Genomic DNA, 21,326 nt, shown 5'->3' with positions numbered 1-21,326 from the left:
TATATGCAGAGTACATCATGAGAAATGCTGGACTGGAAGAAACACAAGCTGGAATCAAGATTGCTGGGAGAAATATCAATAACCTCAGATATGCAGATGACACCACCCTTATGGCAGAAAGTGAAGAGGAACTCAAAAGCCTCTTGATGAAAGTGAAAGTGGAGAGTGAAAAAGTTGGCTTAAAGCTCAACATTCAGAAAACGAAGATCATGGCATCTGGTCCCATCACTTCATGGGAAATAGATGGGGAAACAGTGGAAACAATGCCAGACTTTATTTTTCTGGGCTCCAAAATCACTGCAGATGGTGACTGCAGCCATGAAAATAAAAGACGCTTACTCCTTGGAAGGAAAGTTATGACCAACCTAGATAGCATATTCAAATTCAGAGACATTACTTTGCCAACAAAGGTTCGTCTAGTCAAGGCTATGGTTTTTCCTGTGGTCATGTATGGATGTGAGAGTTGGACTGTGAAGAAGGCTGAGTGCCGAAGAATTGATGGTTTTGAACTGTGGTGTTGGAGAAGACTCTTGAGATTCCCTTGGACTGCAAGGAGATCCAACCAGTCCATTCTGAAGGAGATCAGCCCTGGGATTTCTTTGGAAGGAATGATGCTAAAGCTGAAACTTCAGTACTTTGGCCACCTCATGCGAAGAGTTGACTCATTGGAAAAGACTCTGATGCTGGGAGGGATTGGGGGCAGGAGGAGAAGGGGATGACAGAGGATGAGATGGCTGGATGGCATCACTGACTCTGTGGACGTGAGTCTCAGTGAACTCTGGGAGTTGATGATAGACAGGGAGGCCTGGGGTGCTGCAATTCACAGGGTCACAAAGAGTCGGACATGACTGAGCGACTGATCTGATCTGATCTGATAGATATTTCTGCCTGCAATCTTGATTCCAGCTTGTGCTTCATCCAGTCCAGCATTTTTCATGTGATTTAGGTACTGACCATCTGGTTATGTGGAGAAGGACATGACAATCCACTCCAGTATTCTTGTCTAGAGAATCCTGTGGACAGAGGAGCCTGGTGGGCTGCTGTCCACAGGGTCGCACAGAGTCATACACAACTGAAGCAACTTAGCATGCATGCATGCCTTGGAGAAGGAAATGGAAAGCCACTCCAGTATTCTTGCCTGGAGAATCCCAGGGATGAAGGAGCCTGGTGGGCTGCTGTCTATAGGGTCGTGCAGAATCAGAAATGAATGAATCGACTTAGCAGAAGCAGCAGCAGCAGCATTTGGTTATAGCCATGGGTAGAGTCGTCTCTTGTGTTGTTGGAAGTGGGTGTTTGCTATGACCAGTGCATTCTCTTGGCAAAACTCTGTCATCCTTTGCCCTGCTTCATATTGTACTCCAAGGCCAAACTTGCCTGTCACTCCAGCTATCACTTGACTTCCTACTTTTGCATTCCAGTCCCTTATTATGAAAAGGACATCTGTTCTTGATGAAAAAAAAAAAGGGCGGGGGACATCTTTTATGATTAAAATTACCATCTTCTATAAGGTCCTTTAGGTCTTCATAGAACCTTTCAACTTCAGCTTCTGTGGCATTAGTGATTGGGGCATAGACTTAGATTACTGTGATATTGAATGGTTTGCCTTGGAGACAAACAGAAATCCTTCTGTTGTTTTTTAGATTACACCCAAGTACTGCATTTTGGCCTCTTTTGTTGACCATCATGGCTATTCCATTTCTTCTAAGGGATTCTTGTCCACAGTAGTAGATATAATGGTTGTCTGAATTCATTTTGCCCATTCTGGTCCATTTTAGTTCACTGATTCCTAAAATGCTAATGTTTACTCTTGCCATCTCCTATTTGACCCCTTCTGATTTACTTTGATTCATGGATTCTTTATAGCATCAGACTTTACTTCCATGCCCAGTCGCATTCACAACTAGCCATTATCTTTGCTTTGGCTCAGCCTCTTCATTCATTCTGTATCTATTTCTCCACTCTTCTCCAGTTGCATATTAGACATCTACCAACCTGGAGAGTTCATCTTTCAGTGTCATATATTTTTGTCTCTTGGAGATGGAAATACCAGACCACCTGACCTGCCTCTTGAGAAACTTGTATGCAGGCCAGGAAGCAACAGTTAGAACTGGACATGGAACAAAAGACTGGCTCCAAATAGGAAAAGGAGTTCATCAAGGCTGTATATTGTCACCCTGCTTATTTAACTTATATGCAGAGTACATCATGAGAAACGCTGGACTGGAAGAAACACAAGCTGGAATCAAGATTGCCAGGAGAAATATCAATAACCTCAGCTATGCAGATGACACCACCCTTATGGCAGAAAGTGAAGAACTAAAGAGCCTCTTGATGAAAGTGAAAGAGGAGAGTGAAAAAGTCGGCTTAAAGTTCAACATTCAGGAAACTAAGATCATGGCATCTGGTCCCATCACTTCATGGCAAATCGATGGAGAAACAGTGGAAACAGTGGCTGACTCTATTTTTGGGGCTCCAAAATCACTGCAGATGGCGACTGCAGCCATGAAATTAAAAGACACTTACTCCTTGGAAGGAAAGTTATGACCAACCTAGACAGCATATTCAAAAGCAGATACATTACTTTGCCAAAAAAGGTCCATCTAGTCAAGGCTATGGTTTTTCCAGTGGTCATGTACGGGTGTAAGAGTTGGACTGTGAAGAAAGCTGAGTGCTGAAGAATTGCTGATTTTGAACTGTGGTGTTGGAGAACTCTTGAGAGTCCCTTAGACTTCAAGGATATCCAACCAGTCCATTCTGAAGGAGATCAGCCCTGGGTGTTCATTGGAAGCACTGATGTTGAAGCTGAAACTCCAATACTTTGGCCACCTGATGCAAAGTGCTGACTCATTTGAAAAGATCCTGATGTTGGGAAAGATTGAGGGCAGGAGGAGAAGGGGAAGACAGAGGATGAGATGGCTGGATGGCATCACTGACTCGATGGATGTGAGTCTGAGTGAACTCCGTGAGTTGGTGATGGACAGGGAGGCCTGGCATGCTGCAATTCATGGGGTTGCAGAGTTGGACATGACAGAGTGACTGAACTGAATTGTTCATGGGGTTCTCAAAGCAAGAATGCTGAAGTGGTTTCTCATTTTCTTCTCCAGTGGAGCACTGTTTGTCAGAACTCTCCACCATGACCCATCTGTCTTCAGTGGCTCTACACAGCATGGCTCATAGTTTCATTGAGTTAGACAAGGCTGTGACCTAAGTGATTAATTTGGTTAGTTTTCTGTAATTACAGAATCACTGTAGAAATTCATATCTCCATCAGCTGCGTGAGAGGTTGAGTTTTGGCACAGCCTCCCTTGTATACTGATTTGCATGAAGTGGTATCTATTTGTGGCTTTAATTTGCATTGTTCTAGTAGCTAATGGTATTGATCATCTCCTCTGGTGCTAATTTGCCATCCAGATATCCCATTTGGTTAAGTGTTTGTTTCTATCTCTGACCATTTTCTATCCAGCTTGTTTGTTTTCATAATGCTGAGTTTAAAGGGTTCTCTGTATTTTCTAGACATAAATCCCTTTTGGAGTATGTGTTTCACAAATAATCTTCTCCAGTCTGTGGCTTCTTGTTTTCATTCTGTTCGGAGTATCTTTCAAAGAACAGTGCATTTTGATATTTATGAGGTCTGAGTTATTTATTAGACCCCGCCCCCACAAATTGTTTTTTTTTTCTTTTCTGTGTCAGTTTTAGTTGCAATCAAACATAGTATCAGGAAACTCAGGTGCAGTCAGTTTGTCTTTTACTAGATTATTTGTGGCCCATAAACAGTTTATGTGGGGGGGAAAAGCATATACATTTCTGTTTTAGTGTTCTCTTTTCTTATCCTCAATGTATTTCCAAATTAGACAAGGACTTCTTCTCCCACATATTGAAAATATAATTTAAAGGCAAGCCAACATTTTGATAATCCTTTTTATGGCTTGAAACAATGAGAGCCATCTTGTAGGCAGGTGCCCATGGAGGCTATCTCCTGTTACTATACAGTTACCACTATCATTAGTGTTTCTACAGGTTTTCCAAAAACTGAAAAGTGACCGAAAACATCGTGAAAGACTCAAAATCACAGGTAAGCATATCATGCCCTATTTTAACAGCACTATGTAAAAGATACATGGGACATTTAGCAAGTAAGATTTTTTCATTTCATTTTCTTTGGCAAGGAGTTCATAGATGAATGAAGTTTCCCAAATTTATGTTAGCAATGGATGCTCTGATATGACCAAAGTCTAGTTTGGGTTTGGACGAGATATCAATAATCTTCTGTTTTATGTTTTCTGTAGATATTTTCAAACTTCATTTTCAAATCAAAATGCTTAAAAGCTGAGGGTACATTTTTGTTGTTGCTTTGATTTGACACATAACTTGATATACTGTAGAAAGTATGATAGTGGTTAGACCTGGTGGAATCAGCTCTACAAGGTAAGTGGCTGTTATATTCCTAATCAGAATATCCTCTTTTGTTTGCCCAAAGGACATTTTAATTGCAAGTCACAAACTTTCCTTAGTTTCAAAGAGTAATGAAAATGATGGAAAGGAAATGAAATGATGACATGTATTTGTGCAGTATATCCATACCAATTCAATGGCTGCTATTTTCAGCTGAGCACTTAAGTATTGTTAGGAGAACAAAAATGGAGAGAAATTTTCCAGCATAGATGCCCAGTGACAGATGAATGGATAAAGAAGTTGTGGTACATATAAATAATGGAACATTGCTCATCCATAAAACATAATGATGTTGAGTCAATTGAAGTGATGTGGATGAACCTAGAGCCTGTTATACAGAGTAAAGTAAGTCATAAAGAGATAAGCAAATATAGTATATTAACCCATATATACAGAATCTAGAAAAAATGGTATGATGAACCTATTTCAAGGCAGGGATAAAGAGGCAGATGTGGAGAATAAACTTGTGGACACCATGGGGGACGTAGAGGATGGAAAAAGTTGAGAGAGTAGTATGGGCATATATACACTACCATATGAAAAATAGAGAGTAAATGGGAAGTTGCTGTATAACACAAGAAGTTCAGCCTAGTGGTGTTTGAAGACCTACAGGGATATGATTTGGGAGGGGGTGGGAGTGAGGTTCAAGAGAGAGGGGATATATGTATACGTATGGCTAATTGACGTTGTTGTTTGGTTGAAACCAACAGTACATTTTAAAGCACCTATCCTCCTATTAAAAATACATTTATAAAGAAATGGAGAAGCCTTCACTCCTTTAATGGGTAGCCCAAAATTGTGAATTCAGTTTCCACACAAAGGGAAGGCAATGTGAAGACACAGGAAAGATAGCCATCTACAAAGACTGGGAAATGTTTTCATTTTCCAGTGCTCAGAAGGAACCCACCCTGCTGACTCCTTGATCTCAGATTTCCAAGCTCCAGAGCTATGAGAAAATAGATTTCTGTTGTTTACACCACTAACTCTATAATATATTGTTACACTAGCCCCAGGAAATTAGTGTAGATCATCTCACCTTCTCTATTATACCCAATCCCAAATTATTTTCTGTATACTGTGAAATCTGTTGTTATGTTCATTTATCTTTATAACTCATTGGTGTATAAAACAACACAGTCATTTAGCCTTTCCAGTGAAGGTGCTGGGACATGCTAGCTTGAGTATTGCAATTGTTCTCATTTTTGATATGTGAATTCCTAGAAAATATTATGAATAGTGTGAATAGTCACACTATTCATAAAGGTAAACATTGTACAAGCACTAAATGGATATGAAGTAAAACCATTAATCCACAGGCAAAGTAAAATATGAACTAAAACTCATGATTCCAGCTTGCTTCCAGCATGAAGTACATTTAAATCACAACACTTCAAGTGTTGCAATAATAGATGGTCCATTACTGTGGACTGTAAATCATAGTCACCAGTATAACTGATCAGGGAAAAACAAAACAACAACAAAAACAGTGACAGGAATAATGAAAAGCAGATAATACATGCTGTATCTATTTGACACTAAAATGCATGTAGCCTCTATTTTATGGCCACCAAGTGACTCTGCATTCTTTTCACCAGTTTTTCTATAGGAGACCCCGGTTCAATATCTGGGTTGAGAAGATCTACTGGAGAAAGAATAGGCTACCCACTCCTGTATTCTTGGGCATCCCTTTTGGCTCAGCTGGTAAAGAATCCACCTGCAATGCGGGAGACCTGGGTTCTATCCCTGGGTTGGGAAGATCTCCTGGAGAAGGAAACAGCTATCCACTTCAGTACTCTGGCCTGGAGAATTCCATGGACTGTATAATCCATGGGGTCACAAAGAGTTGGACACAACTGAGTCACTTTCATTTTCACTTTCTCACTCATGTCAAACCTCAGATATATCACATTCCACATAGGGGCTTCTTAGGAAGTTGAGCTACCAGCACTCAAACCAGGATGTATGTGTGTGAATGTCCTATATATGTAGGCCTTTGTTGCCTTTCCTTTTATTTGCTTTATTGAACTGGTCAGGACTTTTACTACCAGGGTGAAAAGGAGTGGTTAGAGAGCCTACTGTTCCCAGTCTTCAAGGGCAGTGTTCAGTCTTCCACCATTAAATAATATGTAATAGCAACTATAGCCTGACTTTTTGTTTGTTTTTTTATGATCTTTATCAGCTGGATTTTTTTTATTTTTACTTTACATTATTGTATTGGATTTGCCATACATCAACATGCGTGTGTACATGTGGATTTTTTTCCTACACCGTTTGCTAAGAAATTTTTATCATGAATGTGAGTTAAATTTTGTCAAATACTTTTTCTCCATGAACTGATACAAAAATGTGATTTTTATTCTAAGACTTAATATGATAAATCAAGACATTCAATTTTCGAATACTGAAGCAACTTTGCATTCCTGGAATAAACTAGAAACTTGGTATTGGGCTATTATTCTTGTTTCATATTGATACATTGAATTTGCTGATATCTGCTGGAGAAGGAAATGGCAACCCACTCCAGTGTTCTTGCCTGGAGGATCCCAGGGACGGCAGAGCCTGGTGGGCTGCCATCTATGGGGTCGCACAGAGTCGGACACGACTGAAGTGACTTAGCAGCAGCGGCAGCAGCTGGAATCAACCATGAACAGCTGCTCCTGGAAAGATCTTAATCTTCTCCATTCTGTAGGGCATGTCCAGGACTATCTTTCTCTCTTTTCAGTTCCCTCTCCATCTTAAGTTTTTACTTCCCTTTCCACTCCTTTGAGAAAGTAGAGCACCACCAACTTCCTGTCACATACATAAGCAAGCATACAACTTATCAGTCATGTTTGCCACTCTGTCTTGTCCCTGCAGAGAAGGGATAACTGATTTTGTTTAAGGTGTCATCTCACCACGCCATCAACATTGGTTTCTTTTCAACAGCAGAGGAATATGTTTGAGCCGTTGATCCTGACATACTCAATTCCTTTTTTTAATTCAATTTTTAATATTGAACAATAGTTGATTTACAACAGTTGATTTCTGCTATACAGCAAAGTGATTCAGTTATATATATATATGTGTGTGTGTACATTATTTTTTTTAATATTCTTTCCCATTATGGTTTATCATAGGATATTGAATATATTTCTCTATGCTTTGTTTGTTTGTTTGTTTTGGCTGTGCTGGGTCTTTGGTGCTTTTTGTGTGGGCTTTCTCTAATTGCAGTGAGCAGGGGCTACTCCCTATCGTGGTGCACAGGCTTCTCATTGTGGTGGCTTCTTTTGTTGTGGAGCACAGGTTCTAGGTACATAGGCTTCAGTTGTTGCAGCACATGGGATCAGATGTTGAGGCTCACGGGCTCTAGAATGTGAGCTCAGTAGTTTTGATTCAGGGGCTTGTTTGCTCTGAGGCATATGGAATCTTCCTAGACCATAAATCAAACCCCTCTGCCTTGTACTGGGAGGTGGATTCTTATCCAGGAAATTCCAGGATCTTCTTATATATATATAAGCTTACATCTGCTAACCCTGAATTCTCATGCTGACCCTACTCCAAACCCCTCACCATTGGCAACTACATTCTATTTCTATATGTCCATCATTCTGTTTCATATATAGGTTCATATGTGTCATATTTTACATTCTACATATATGTGGTGATATCATACATGTGTCTCCTGATTTACTTCACTTACTATGAAAATCTGTAGTTGCGTCCATGTTGCTGCAGATGGCTTTATTTCATTCTTTTTTTTTTTTGTTGTTGAGTTATATATATAATTTCAGGGGTTTCATCTTCTTTATCCATTCATCTGCCAATGGACATTTAGGCTGTTTCCATGTCTTGGCTATTGTAAATATTGCTGTTATGAACATGGAAGTGCATGTATCACTTTAAATTATAACTTTGTCTGGATATGTGCCCAGGTGTGCGATTGCTGGGTCATATAGTAATGATATTTCTAGCTTTCTGAAAACCTACATACTGTTTTCCACAGTGGCTGTACCAATTTACATTGCTACAGACAGTGTAGAAGGGTTCTCTTTTCTCCATACTCCCTTGGCATCTCTAGGTTTTGCTTTATCCCTGATCTCTGTCCACTGTTTATTTTTAGTCTTTGAGAGTTCCATCTCTTCTTGTACAGTTGATATTTGTTATCTGCAATGATCCATCCTGCACTTCTCCCCCGTCGTTCTTCAAGGTTCCCAAACTCCTATCCTTCTAGGAACTTGAATAGTACAGAAGCCTGAGGATGTCTAGTGCTCATGTCTGAGTGACCTGAATGGTGGATGTCCTATGCTGACTGCTTGGGCAAAGCACAGACAAACTTTCCAAGTACATGTGTTCTCCCCAAGCAGTATCACTCCCTCCCATTCGTGGGTTCATGAAATCTTAACCTACATCTTCATTTCCTCTCTTAGAAATTTCATCTCAGTCAAGTGGATGTCCCTGCATAGATGCCTCACATTTACATCAAACTCAACATGTCTAAAGGTGAATTCAGCATGTTTCCACATAAACCTGCTTTTTCTTTGCCCCCAAACCCAATAGTAGGCATTACTCAAACAGAATCTTGATCATACTCCTTACTCTTTCCTGTCCTTATGTTTAATCAGTCATTGATTCAAATCAACTTTATCTCCAAATATTGACTTTTATTTCCCATTAATCTTCACCATTCATTCCCTTGGTAGGGTCAACATCACCTCTCACCTGAGCTAATGCTTACTGCACTATATGCCTCTGAACTTAATCCTCATTACCTTAGCTCTAATAATCATTGTTCCTACTGATGTATAACACCCTTCCTCCACACACAGACACACATGAACACACACACACTCAAGTGCTTTTGATATCTCAACAGCATTTGACATCACTGGCCAATTCCTCCAGCTCAGAAGGCCATTATTTTAATTTATATGATCAAACATTCTCTTGTTTTTTTTTTTTTTTTTTTTTTCTGTCTCTCACCTAATTACTCCTTGGAATCACTTCACCAGATCTTCCTTCTAGACATGGAAATGTTTCAGTTTTCCAGAGTACAATCATGGACACACTCTTTACACTTTCTATCTGAATAAATATACTGCTTCAACGCAGGGCTGTGATTCATTCTCTTAAGTTACACATCTTTATTAACTGTCTACAAGTTTTCTTAAGATATGTCCTAGAATCCTCTTATGATTTTTTCCCGAAACCTGTTCTCCTCACCTCTTCTTTATCTCACTAAATCACAATACTCTCAAAAAGGTATCTGCAACCCTATGTCGAAAAAGAAACACACTCTATCTTTTTATACATCATCCTCATCTCTTAATGTAGTCCCAATTTTGATTCTAACTCCTCCAAAGTTATTCTGAATACAATAGCTAGAGTAGTATTTTAAAAATATAATTTCAAATCAGTCCCAAATCCTTTGTAATTTCTATTTATTCTCCCTCTCTGTTTTTATTTATTTATTTTGACTGTATTGGATCTTCACTGTGGCATGAAAGCTCTTCCCTATTGTGTGCAGGCTTCTCTAGTTGTGATATGCAGGCTTCTTTAGTTGTGCAACATGGTGCTTAGTTGCCCTGTGGCATGTGGGATCTTAGTTTTCTGATACATGTCTCCTGCATTGGAAGGCAAATTCTTAATCACTGGACAACCAGGGAATTCCCTCTTTGTTTGTGTGTGTGTGTGTTAAGTCACTTCAGTTATGTCTGACTCTTTGTGACCATAAGGACTGTGCAACACCAGGCCCCTCTGTCCATGGGATTCTCCAGGCAAGAATACTGGAATAAGTTGCCATGCCCTCCTGCAGGGGATATTCCCAACCCAGGGATCGAACCCACATATTTTATGTGTCCTCCATTGGCAGGTGGGTTCTTTATCACTAGCACAACCATTTACTCTTTAATACAATGTGCTAATCTATCATTGCCTGTAAGTGCTGGGCTATAGCCTCATTCTGTCCTAATTATCTGCCCCTTTTTAAACCCCTAGAATACGTTACCATTATTAGCATGATTTTTTAATCAAATGGCAACACTGACTTAAAAATAAGCTGACTTTAATAATTAAATATACCACACATTCTTTATCTATTAATAAACAAACATATGTGTGTATGTGTGTGTGTGTGTGTGCACGTGTGCATGCTCAGTCACTTAGTTGTGTCTGATTTTTTTGCGATCCCATGGACTTCAGCCCTCCAGGCTCCTTTGTCTATGGAATTTTCCAGGCGAAGACATTAGAGTGTATTGCCATTTCCTTCTCTAAGGGATCTTCCTGACCCAGAAATCAAACCCAACTCTTGCATCTCCTACATTAGCGGTGGATTATTCACCACTAGTGCCATGTGGGAAGCCATCTTCCAAAAAGTGGGATATACAATCATGATAAAGAAGGGAATTCTGCTATTTGCAACAGCATGGATGAAACCAGAGGGCATATACTGAGTTAAATAAGTCAGGTAGATAAATACAAATATTGTACAACATGACTTTACACTTAGAATCGAATGAAGAGCCAAAGTCACAGAGACAGAGTAGTGTGGTGGTTATTAGGGGCAGGGGTGGAAGTAAGGGTGATCAGATGATGTTGGTTAAAGTGTACAGACTTCCAAATATAAGACAAATAAATTCTGGGGGTCTAATAAACAGAAGGTACTCATCACAAAAAAAAATATGATAATTGTGTGACATGCTGGAATTGCAAGGTAACATTTTGGTAGTGATCATTTTGCAATCTTCCCAGGTGGTACTAGTGGTAAAGAACTTGCTGCCAATACAGGAGACCTAAGAGACGTGGGTTCAGTCCCTGGGTCAGGAAGATTCCCTGGAGAAGTACAGGGCAACCCACTCCAGTATTCTTGCCTAGAGAAGCCCGTGGACAGAGAAGCCTGGCAGCCTACAGTCCATAGGGTCGCAAAAAGTCAGATACGAGTGAAGTGACTTAGCAGACATTTTGCAATCTATAAATGTAACAAATCAACACATTGTACACCTTAAACTTACACAATGCTAGGTCAATTATATATTGGTAAATCTGGGGGAAAATGAAATACAGAGATAATTAGGTGACTGTTGATAATTGTTCAGTGATTTGAAGACATCAAGCTTAACATCGCTTTGATTTGCCTCTTTTAATTCTCGTCATCACAGGAGTTGCAATAGCTCCTAATATTCTTTCTCTGTTCTTAGAAAGAGTAAATAGATGTGGGAAGGGAAAACTTAGGTATTTCTTCTATGTTGACTACAGCAGCACCAGCAGGCTGAGAAATCACATATTCAGCATGTGCTGCCTCTGTTGCAGAGACAAACCAGAAGAGTGTTGTGGGTTGCATGTTGCCTCGCTCATCTGTAATGCTGTGTCTGGCGATAAAGCAAATCAGAAAACTCCCTTAATTAACTCTGGGCTTTCACGTATGGTTATTTTCTCTGCCTAGATTCACATTCCCTCTGCTCTTTGCTAGATCTCTCCTAATCCTTCAAAAATTCCATGAAGTGTCACCTTTTCAGAAAACTCTTTTCTAAGAATCTTATCTCAGCTGATCTCCCCCACTATTCTTTATTATTAGGACCAAGTCATTTATCTCATTATCTTATCCAAATATGTGATTTGTATTTAATGGTTCATTTGTTTGTTTACCTTTTTATTGTGCTCTATCTGCACTGAGTCTCAATAAAATCCTTGAGACCAGGGATCCATTTTGTCTAATTTACTAATGTGTATTCAAACACAGCACTATGTAGACTTACAGTTGAAGTTCAACAACAATAAGGACTATACATGTACAGTTAGTAAGGGAACACGTGACACTCTTTAGACATTGAAATATGCATAATATAGCTATAGTAAGAGTTCCTGGCAGGTGAAAGAAATAATAATAAGGTAAATTAAGAGATAAAAATGGATGTTTTAGACCCTTGAATAACAATCAGGAAACAAAGGAAGATACTTACTCAAAAGAAGGCCTTCTTTCAGGACAATTCCTTCTAACACTGTTAAGCTGTCATAGGATTAAAATATGACTCACATTTTCAGGGCATCAAATATATCTTCAGCACAATATTTTCCTTCTCCTTATCCAATGTTTATCTTCCAGCCCATTCAGACATTTATTTCCTGTCTTCTTCTTAGTAGATTTTCAGAAACTTCATAGTCTTACATGCTTCTGTGTGTGTTCACAGAACTGTTCCTTCTCACAAATCTATCCTTGACTACCCTTCCCAAACCACTTTTATGTGGCTAATTCTTGCTTATCTTATAGATGTATATTTATATGTCACTCTCTGAGGAAAGTCAGAGTTGGATGAACCATTTTCAGCCTTCTAAGCCTCCATACTTCTCATGGAGTGGCACTCACTGTCCTAAAGTTTAATTCTTATTATTCATCTGCTTCTTTCAATGCACTGAAAGCTAACACTGCAAATGCAACGTATTAAGTGCTCAACACACACTATAAATTAGTGCATAAATTAAGAATGCATGTACAGTTCACTAAAACAACACATGTTTGAGTTGAGTGGGTCCATTTACAGGCAGATTTTTTTTTTTTTTATCAGTAAGTGCTTACTACAGGATCTGTGGTTAGCTGACTGCACACATGGGGGATTGGAGATAAGAAGGTTGACTGTAAATTTATTCTCCAGTGGACTATAACTGGGTCAGCACCCCATATGCCCTAATGTAACCCCCAAGTTGTTCAGGGGTCAACAATACTTATTTTCATAGCTCTAGGAGGGGATCAGAAGGCCAATTTTTAATCACCCTTGGTAGTACAGGATGGTGGCTTTCATCTTTTTTTAAAGTAATTTATTTATCTAAATTGGAGGCTAATTATTTTACAATATTGTGGTGGTTTTTGCCATACATTGACATGAGTCAGCCATGGGTGTACATGTGCCTCACCATCCTGAACCCCCCTCCCACCTCCCTCCCCATCCCATCCCTCACAGAGTGAAGTAAGCCAGAAAGAGAAATACTAATACAGTATATTAACACATATATATGGAATTTAGAAACATGGTAATGATGACCCTATATGCAAGATAGCAAAAGAGACACAGATGTAAAGAACAGGTGTTTGGACTATGTGTTAGAAGGTGAGGGTGGGATGACATGAGAGAATGGCATTGAAACATGTATATTATCATTACATCTTTGATCAGTTAGCACACAAAAGAGTATCTGGGTTTAACAATGTGTGTTTGGACATTATTTTTATCATTTTTTCACTTGCTATTTGTGTCACATTTGAAGCACTAAACTGTGTCATTAGCTCATTTACCTAGTAAAAATTATTTATTTACCTTTTTTCCTTAAAAACAAACACGACTTTGTACTGAATAAGTCTTGGGGATGTAATGTGTATATGATGCCTATAGTTAACAATACTGTATTGTATATTTGAAAGTTGCAAAGAGTAGATTTTAAAAGTTCTAATCATGAGACAAAAAAAATTGTAACAATGTGCAATGGTGAATCCTCACTAAACTTACTGTTGCAATCATTGCAGTATAAATCTATACATCAAATAATTATGTTGCATACCTAAAACCAGTACAATGGTATATGTAATAAAAATAAATAAATAAATACCTGATAGATATTTGCCCATTTTCTTGGTGTATTTACAAAACTAACCTGAAAAAATATATTTATACTATTATTTTTGTATTTTTAAATTTCATTAATTTCAACTTGTCCATGTTTCCTCTACTTTAGAGTGATTGGTCATCATTTGCTATGCTTCCTTTTGTTTTTGCCATGTGGTGGAGTATGTCTTTTATTATATTTTGAGTTTCTTAACTCATATAATAAATACTTATCAAGCATGTGCATATATGAATGTGTACTCAGTTCCGGCCATGAACTGCAGCCCACCAGGCTCCTCTGTCCATGAAATTTTTCAGGCAAAAATACTGGAGTGGGTTGCCATTTCCTATTCCAGTGAATCTTCCTGGCCCAGGGATCATATCTTCGTCTCCGGAGCCTCTTCGTCTCCAGAGCCTCTTGCATTGGCAGGCAGATCTATACCACACCACTTGGGAAAACTTCATGTGCGTATGTTCGTGTGCATGCTAAATCACTTCAGTCATATCAGACTCCTTGCAACCCAATGGACTATAGCTCACCAGGCTCTTCTGTCCATGGGATTGTCTAGGCAAGAACCCTAGAGTGTGTTGTTATGCCCTCCTCCAGAGTATCTTTTCCACCCAGGGATCAAACCTGTGTTTCTTGCATCTCCTGCATTGGGAGGTGGATTTTTTACCACTAGGACCACCTGGAAAGCCTGCATGTAAGTATGACACTCCCTAAATTAGGCATCAAGGAAACGGTGAAAATGAGAGGGGCAGTTAGGCATTTTGAAGAGGAACTGAAGAACCTCTTGATGAGGGTTAAGGAAGAGAATGAAAAATCTGGTTTAAAACTATATATATATATATATATATATATATATATATATATATATACCCTAAGATCATGGTATCCAGCACCATTACTTCATGGCAAATAGAAGGGGAAAGATGGAAGCACTTCCTCTTCTTTGGCTCTAAAATCACTGTGAATGGTGACTGGAGTCATGAAATCAGAAGATGATTACTTTTTATCAGGAAAGCTATGACAAACCTAGACAGTGCATTGAAAACCAAGAACATCACTCTGCAACAAAGGTTCATATAGTCAAGGCTATGGTCTTCCCAGTGGTCATGTACAGTTATGACAGCTGGACCATAAAGAAGGTGGAACACCAAAGAATTGATGCCTTTAAACTGTGGTGCTGGAGAAGACTCCTGAAAGTCCTTTTGACAGCAAGATAAAACCAGTCAATCTTAAAGGAAATAAACCCTGAATATTCATTGGAAGGACTGATGCTGAAGCTGAAACTCCAGTATTTTCGTCATCTGATGTGAGCAGCCGACTCATTGGAAAAGACCCTGATGCCTGGAAAGATTTGAGGGCAGAAGGAGAAGAGGGCATCAGAGGATGAGATGGCTGGATGGCATCACTGATACAATGAATGTGAACGTGGGAAAATCCTGGGAGATGGTGAGGGACAAGGAGGCCTGGCATGCTGCAGTCCATGGGGTCACAGAGAGCTGGACATGACTGGGCAACTGAATAAGAACAACATCGTACATCCCAGGAAAAGAAAAACAAACTTACCTATAAACAGTTTGAATGAACAGTTTAGGATGCTATTGGAGGTAATACTAGGAGAACATGACTGTACTTTCAAGGCTAGACCGTACTCCCACTGGAAATGATGCTCATGAGCTGCTCAGGTAAAACTCAAGTGGAGGGGGCTATAGATGACTTTTCAAGTAGAGGAAATACATACCTGCATAAGAAGTTCATTTAAAACATATCTTTTCTTTTTTTATAATGATACTACAAAAGTCATTTATTTTGCTTTCAAAATACCTTATATGAGATGGCATTACATTTTTTTTTACTTATGTAAAGCCTTTATTTTTTAAAATAATTTTATTTTAATTGGAAGCTAATTGCATTCAGTTTAAACAAGTCCTTTTTCCCCTCCACAACTTTAATTAAGTGAAGTTAATTATAGTGAAATATGCATGTGGGTGTCTGTAAAGAAATGAGGTTCTTGTTGGCAAAACAGTCTGATAAAGCATCAGATGTTACAGGGAATTAGAAACTCTTTCCCAGCAGTAGGAGTCTGGGCTTCACCACACTGTCATCTTGGCTGGAACATCCAGGGTCTGCAGACTGCATTCCGAAAGAGCTCACGCAGCACCTTGTAGACAAGCCTTCTGGAATACACCTGACCAACCCCCCAACTTTCAGTTGAGCCCAGCATGAAAATCCAAGAGAGATACTGGATGTTCCTTCCCTGTGCCCCAAGCTACTCTCCATGCAGGACCTGGTGTCGTGAATTAGCTCTGTCCTGCATCTGGGAAGCCTCTCTCTCAGGGTCTGGCTGTCTCCAAGCCTGCATAGGAGCTGAGAAGCCTGCCCACATGGGGTCAGCTTGCTGGGGTCAGCTTCTCATTTCTCATGATCCTGTCCTCTCAAGATTTGGTCCTCTAGAGCACAGGTGATGTGCCTGTGTCAGGAAACTTGGGAGAAGCTCTGGGGTGGTTCTCCCAGTCTCTTCTGGCAAAAAGGAAAGCAAATACAAGCACTGGGAAGTAAAAGGACTGCGTGGCCAGTGACTTCTGGGTTTGATGAAAGAAGTGTTCAGGAGTTAAACAGTTGCTTCAAGCAGAATTAGGGCATTAGAGAAAGTGTCCAGTCCCCCGGGTTGGCAGGGGAAACTTTTACATTTAAAGGGGCAGATTTGTTTTGTTTCTGCAAGAAGTTTTGGGTTGAGAGGGAGGTAATTTTTTTAACAGTTTTAAAATGTCTGAATTAGCTTTGGCTCAGAGTTAAGAGGTAGCATCAAAGCCAGGACACACTTGCCAAAGTTATTGTAAAAATGCCCACTACTCCCCACAAGAGACCTTACAGGACATATACTAAAAGGGATAAACTTCGTCTCAGGACATGGGAGGCTTCTTCAGCACTTTAGCACCAGCACCTGCCTGTTAAGTAATGTTATTTAAGTGCTGGGAATCCTAGTTCCCAATTCAGATAGTAATTCTCTCACACAAATACAACTCTCAGATTACTTCTTTAGGTGGTGATGTCACCTATGTGTTCCCTTCATTTTCCATCTTCCCCAGAAAAGGGTCTGGCTTTAACCAAATGATCTTTTTCAATGTTCTGATGTTTGAAGGATTTTTGGTCTTATTAAATCCTATTTCTCTCTCTCCCCCTTGCAGGTTTAAGCTTCATAATGAGATTTATCCTCAGACACTGCCCCTCCCTGATCACATCCCACCCTCTGAGTGGTTGCTTAGTGGCCCATGGCAATTTTGGAGACACCCCAATAGGCGACCTTCCCACCCCAACCCCACATCCCTTTCCAAGGTGTCCCATGTGTGTTCCTCCAGACCACTGGTCAGTCAGCTCCATCAGCACAGTCCTTCAGAAAAGACCAACCTTCAAATCTTGGGTTCACTGCTAAGTAGGAACAGGACTTGGTTAGGTCCATTAATCTCTCCAAAATGAAAGTTTCTTGATTTGTACAGAGTATGACTTAATTCCCCTAAAAGATTAATGTTGAAGATTCATCAGTAATAATCCTTAGCTGTGTGTGTGTTGAGAGTAGGGAGCTAAAAGTACAGGCTATAACATGAAAACTACAGACACTAACATGGAACTTTTTAAAGGCATAATCTAAAAGGCAGGAGTCAGGGGGGCAGCTGGAGGCAGGTGGATAAAAGTATGGGCTCTGGGCCTATTCAGTCTGGGTCCAAACCCTAAAACCAAGCCTCTCCTCCAAGGAAGCTTTTATGATCCAGGGAAAGTTAATTATCTGCTTTATTCCTGTATTTCCTCCATGGTGCCTGCTTCACAAGGCTATTGTGAGGATTAAAGAGAGAAAATATATGTACAGGGTTTAGTACAATGCCTCTCTTAGTGCCCACAAAAGACAGCTATTATTTTTAAAAAAATATGGAAAATATAATAGAGGCAATTACTCTAAATATCAACATTTGTTATTTCTATGTGATGTGATTATGATCCCTTTGTTGGTTTTTGCACTTCTACTTGTCAAAACTTTGATATGAACTTGTGAATTACTTTCTGAAAATAAAACTATGCACTTCACACATTTATGAGCCACGTCCCCATCCTATTAGATGAAATAGTTATTATCTGTATACTTTGTAATTCCCATTCCCAACCCATAATATTCTGTTAAGAAGATAAAGTACACTTTTTCCATGAATGACTGTATCACAAGAATCTTTAATGTTTAAAGTTTACTCATGGTGAGGTTGTATCTGTGTTTAGTAAAGTGTGCCCACATTGAGTCTGTTTCAGTCCACATTACCAAACTCCACAGGGATGTTTCTTGTGCCCAGGCAGAGCACAAAGACAGGGGTCAACTTTTCTCTTGCTTAGGCCAGCTTTTCTGGGGAGTTTTTCCAAACTCTCCAAGACCAATCTACCCCAATACACAGCCTCCGTCACACGTAAAAGAATATGGAAAATGTCTCAGTGTATTTCATAAGTTTAGCACGTCTCTGGTACAAAAAATTCAAGAAAGGTAGCACAAAAGCGAAAGCACCAACTGAGCTTACTTACAAACAACCATGCATGTATCCTACACACTAATATTACTGAAATGAACACAACATTGCATTAAGAGGTATAAAAGCACTGTACGGAAAACTTAAAAGTTACACGTGAAATACTGCACTGTAGATCCTGAATACTCTAATGTCCCACATTCCCACCCCTCCTCCACCCTGGTGAGGGGCAGAAAACTTCCATTTGCCTCCAGACCTTGCTAGTCCTCGGAGACACTGTTGCGGGGGCAGTGGGCAGTGGGGTGGGCCTCCCGCAGGGCTCTAGCCTCTTCCAGAGCCTCCCTGTAGCGGGAAGGCCAGGCCTGGGGGGTTTTCTTAAAGACCCTGGCCAGGAACTCCATGATCTGCATCTTGGTGATTTCGCGGCTGGCACGGGAGCCCCAGAAGAACTCGTACTCAGGGGGCTCGACATGGGGGACGCGCTGGTACTTCAGATAGTTCTGCTGGACGAACTCCTCGGTGATAAGCTTTCTCACGTCTCCGAAGGTGGAGTGTTTCTTCCAAGGCCTCAGCCCCAAGATGCGCAGCACGTTCCAGACTGCACTCTCTCGAGCGCCGCGACCCTTCACGTAAATGAGGCTCAGGATCATCAGTAGGAGGCCTGTCATCGGCATGCGGTTGCTCAGAGCGACCCTGTCCAACTCCTCTGGCTCCAGAGCTTTGACCAGCGAAAACTCCATGGTGTGCAGGCTGGTCAGCCTCAGGTGCAGCCCGAACACGCGTGCGAGGATGAGGCTGGTGCGCCGAAGGATGCTTCTGCACCACTTCTTGTAACTGCCGATGACATCCTTCACCATGTCTGGAAACCAGATGATCATCCTTTTCTGGTCCTTGACCAGCACGTACCACATGAGCTCGTGTGCCTTCTGCACCAGCTGGGCCGGGGCCGGGGGCGCCGGGCTGAGCTGAGTTGTGCTCGGGGCCTGGTGGGGACGGCCTTCCTCAGCGGCCTGCTGCAGGGCCTTCGGGTCTCCCTCTTCGCCTGGAGCCTGGGGAGGCAGCGAGACCAGAGGGGCATCAGGCGGGCTTAAGGGAGGGCTCTCCGGCTCAGTGAGGGTCGCGGCCTGAGACCCTGGAGGAGAGGGCCCCCCGGGAATGCCGGGGCTGCTGTGCACCTCAGAGTTGGAGGCCTCGGCTGCAAAGTTGGGGTCGCACACATCCTTACTTTGTTCGGACATATCTGTTCGGTCTCGCAAGAGCAGGGCCGCCGAGTCCAAGAGCTCTTCGAGTCTGCTTTCCCTCCGCGACTCCTGGAGAGGAAGTGCGCATTGCTGCGCCCGGCGCCTTCCGCAGAGGCCAGGCAGGGCGGGGCGGCGGCGGGCCGGGCCAATGCGCCTGCGCGTCCGCGCGCCTGGGGCCCGGCAGTCGCGTTGGCGGGCGGGGCTCCTGGTGGGCTGTAGGAGGGGGCTAGGAGGCCCCCAGTAAGCATAGAGGGTCCGCTAGAATATGGGCCTCAATGATCACTCCCCCTCCCCAGGCGTCCTGTTAGGGCTAAGGAGGAGTTCTTGAGGAGGAGGGGAGGGAGATGGGTGAGCACTGGAGACGGAGTAAGTTTAAGGGACAGATGGCAATTTAAGCTTCTGAGATGCTGAAGCTGACTTTCTTAGGAAGCATTTGATTAGGTATATCCAAAATCAAGTTAGAGATCAATCCGAGAGCAAGAACTAGGCTGGTGTGTCAACTAGGTTTCAGATCAGTGTGAGAATTTAAACTGAGAGAACAGTTAGGATTGCCCAAGAAAATATGTCAACTCTGAAAAAGAGAAGTCGCTTAGTCGTGTCCCACTCTTTGCGATCCCATGGGCTGTAGCCTACCAGGCTCCTACATCCATGGGCTTTTCCAGGCAAAAATATTGGAGTGGGTTGCCATTTCCTTCTCCAGGGGATCTTCCCGACCCAGTGATCGAACCCAGGTCTCCCGCGTTGCAGACAAACACTTTACTCTCTGAGCCACCAGGAGGACTAATTGGACAAATTGGAATTCTGAAGAATAACAACAAAAATTCATTGATTTCCTACCACATGAAAGAGTTATAAACAAGAAATGCAGAATGTAGTCAATCCGAGTGTGATCGAAGTTCTCTTGAAGGCAATATACTAATGACTTTGTTCGTATTTTAATGGTCATTGATTTTGGTTTTTCAATTCCACTGGGTAATTTTGATGTAAATTTTGTTTCATTAGAATCCCCTCACACAGAAATTATATTAGCATAGACTCTATTATATCTTTCCACCTGTTTTCCCAGGACCTTCCTTCTCTTTATGACTGTTTCAACCTCCACTTTTCTTCCTGTGGAAACTTCACCTTCTTACAGCACAACATTCCCATCTTCCACAGATACTGAATAGTATCACATGCAAATCCCTCCCAAGATCCCCCCCTTTTTTTTTCTTTTTTAAATTAACCTAGATCTCCTAAACTTTCCCAGATAACAAGTGATTTGAGATGTAACAATTGGTGGTTGTATTTCAATTTTCAAATTTAGAAACCAAATCTGCAGTTTTGTTTGGGACTGTCAACAAAAACAAAGTTGACAGTCCCAGAGATGCATCCTTTAAAAAAATTGTGCACAAAAACCTCTGGATCCAATGTTCCTGCTGCTAATCAACATGCCTTGTATAAGCCAATGTGGTCTCTCAGCCATACCTGGGTTTCCTCAAGCCGGCAGCTTCTTACATATGCCTTCAGTGAGTCTGGCTATTGTCACTCGAAACCTAACTCATATTACAAT

General features: G+C 41.1%; 1 protein-coding gene across 1 annotated transcript; it reads right to left on the bottom strand.

Annotated features, from left to right (window-relative positions):
• Window positions 1-18,229: 18,229 nt before the first annotated feature.
• Window positions 18,230-19,907, bottom strand: NDN (necdin, MAGE family member). The gene has a single exon (XM_006068843.3). The coding sequence runs from the start codon at window positions 19,769-19,771 to the stop codon at window positions 18,794-18,796; it is 978 nt and encodes a 325-aa protein (XP_006068905.1). The 5' UTR covers window positions 19,772-19,907; the 3' UTR covers window positions 18,230-18,793.
• Between the last annotated feature and the right edge of the window lie 1,419 nt (window positions 19,908-21,326).

The sequence above is a fragment of the Bubalus bubalis genome, chromosome 20, assembly GCF_019923935.1.
Source record: "Bubalus bubalis isolate 160015118507 breed Murrah chromosome 20, NDDB_SH_1, whole genome shotgun sequence".
NCBI classification, from domain to species: domain Eukaryota; kingdom Metazoa; phylum Chordata; class Mammalia; order Artiodactyla; family Bovidae; genus Bubalus; species Bubalus bubalis.
The sequence above is the reverse complement of the archived record's forward strand: the minus strand, read 5'-3'. Positions and strand labels throughout refer to the sequence as shown.

What these genes read in the sequence shown, in the direction of transcription:
- NDN (XM_006068843.3), bottom strand. Translation starts at nt 19,771, where the DNA reads ATGTCCGAACAAAGTAAGGATGTGTGCGACCCCAACTTTGCAGCCGAG.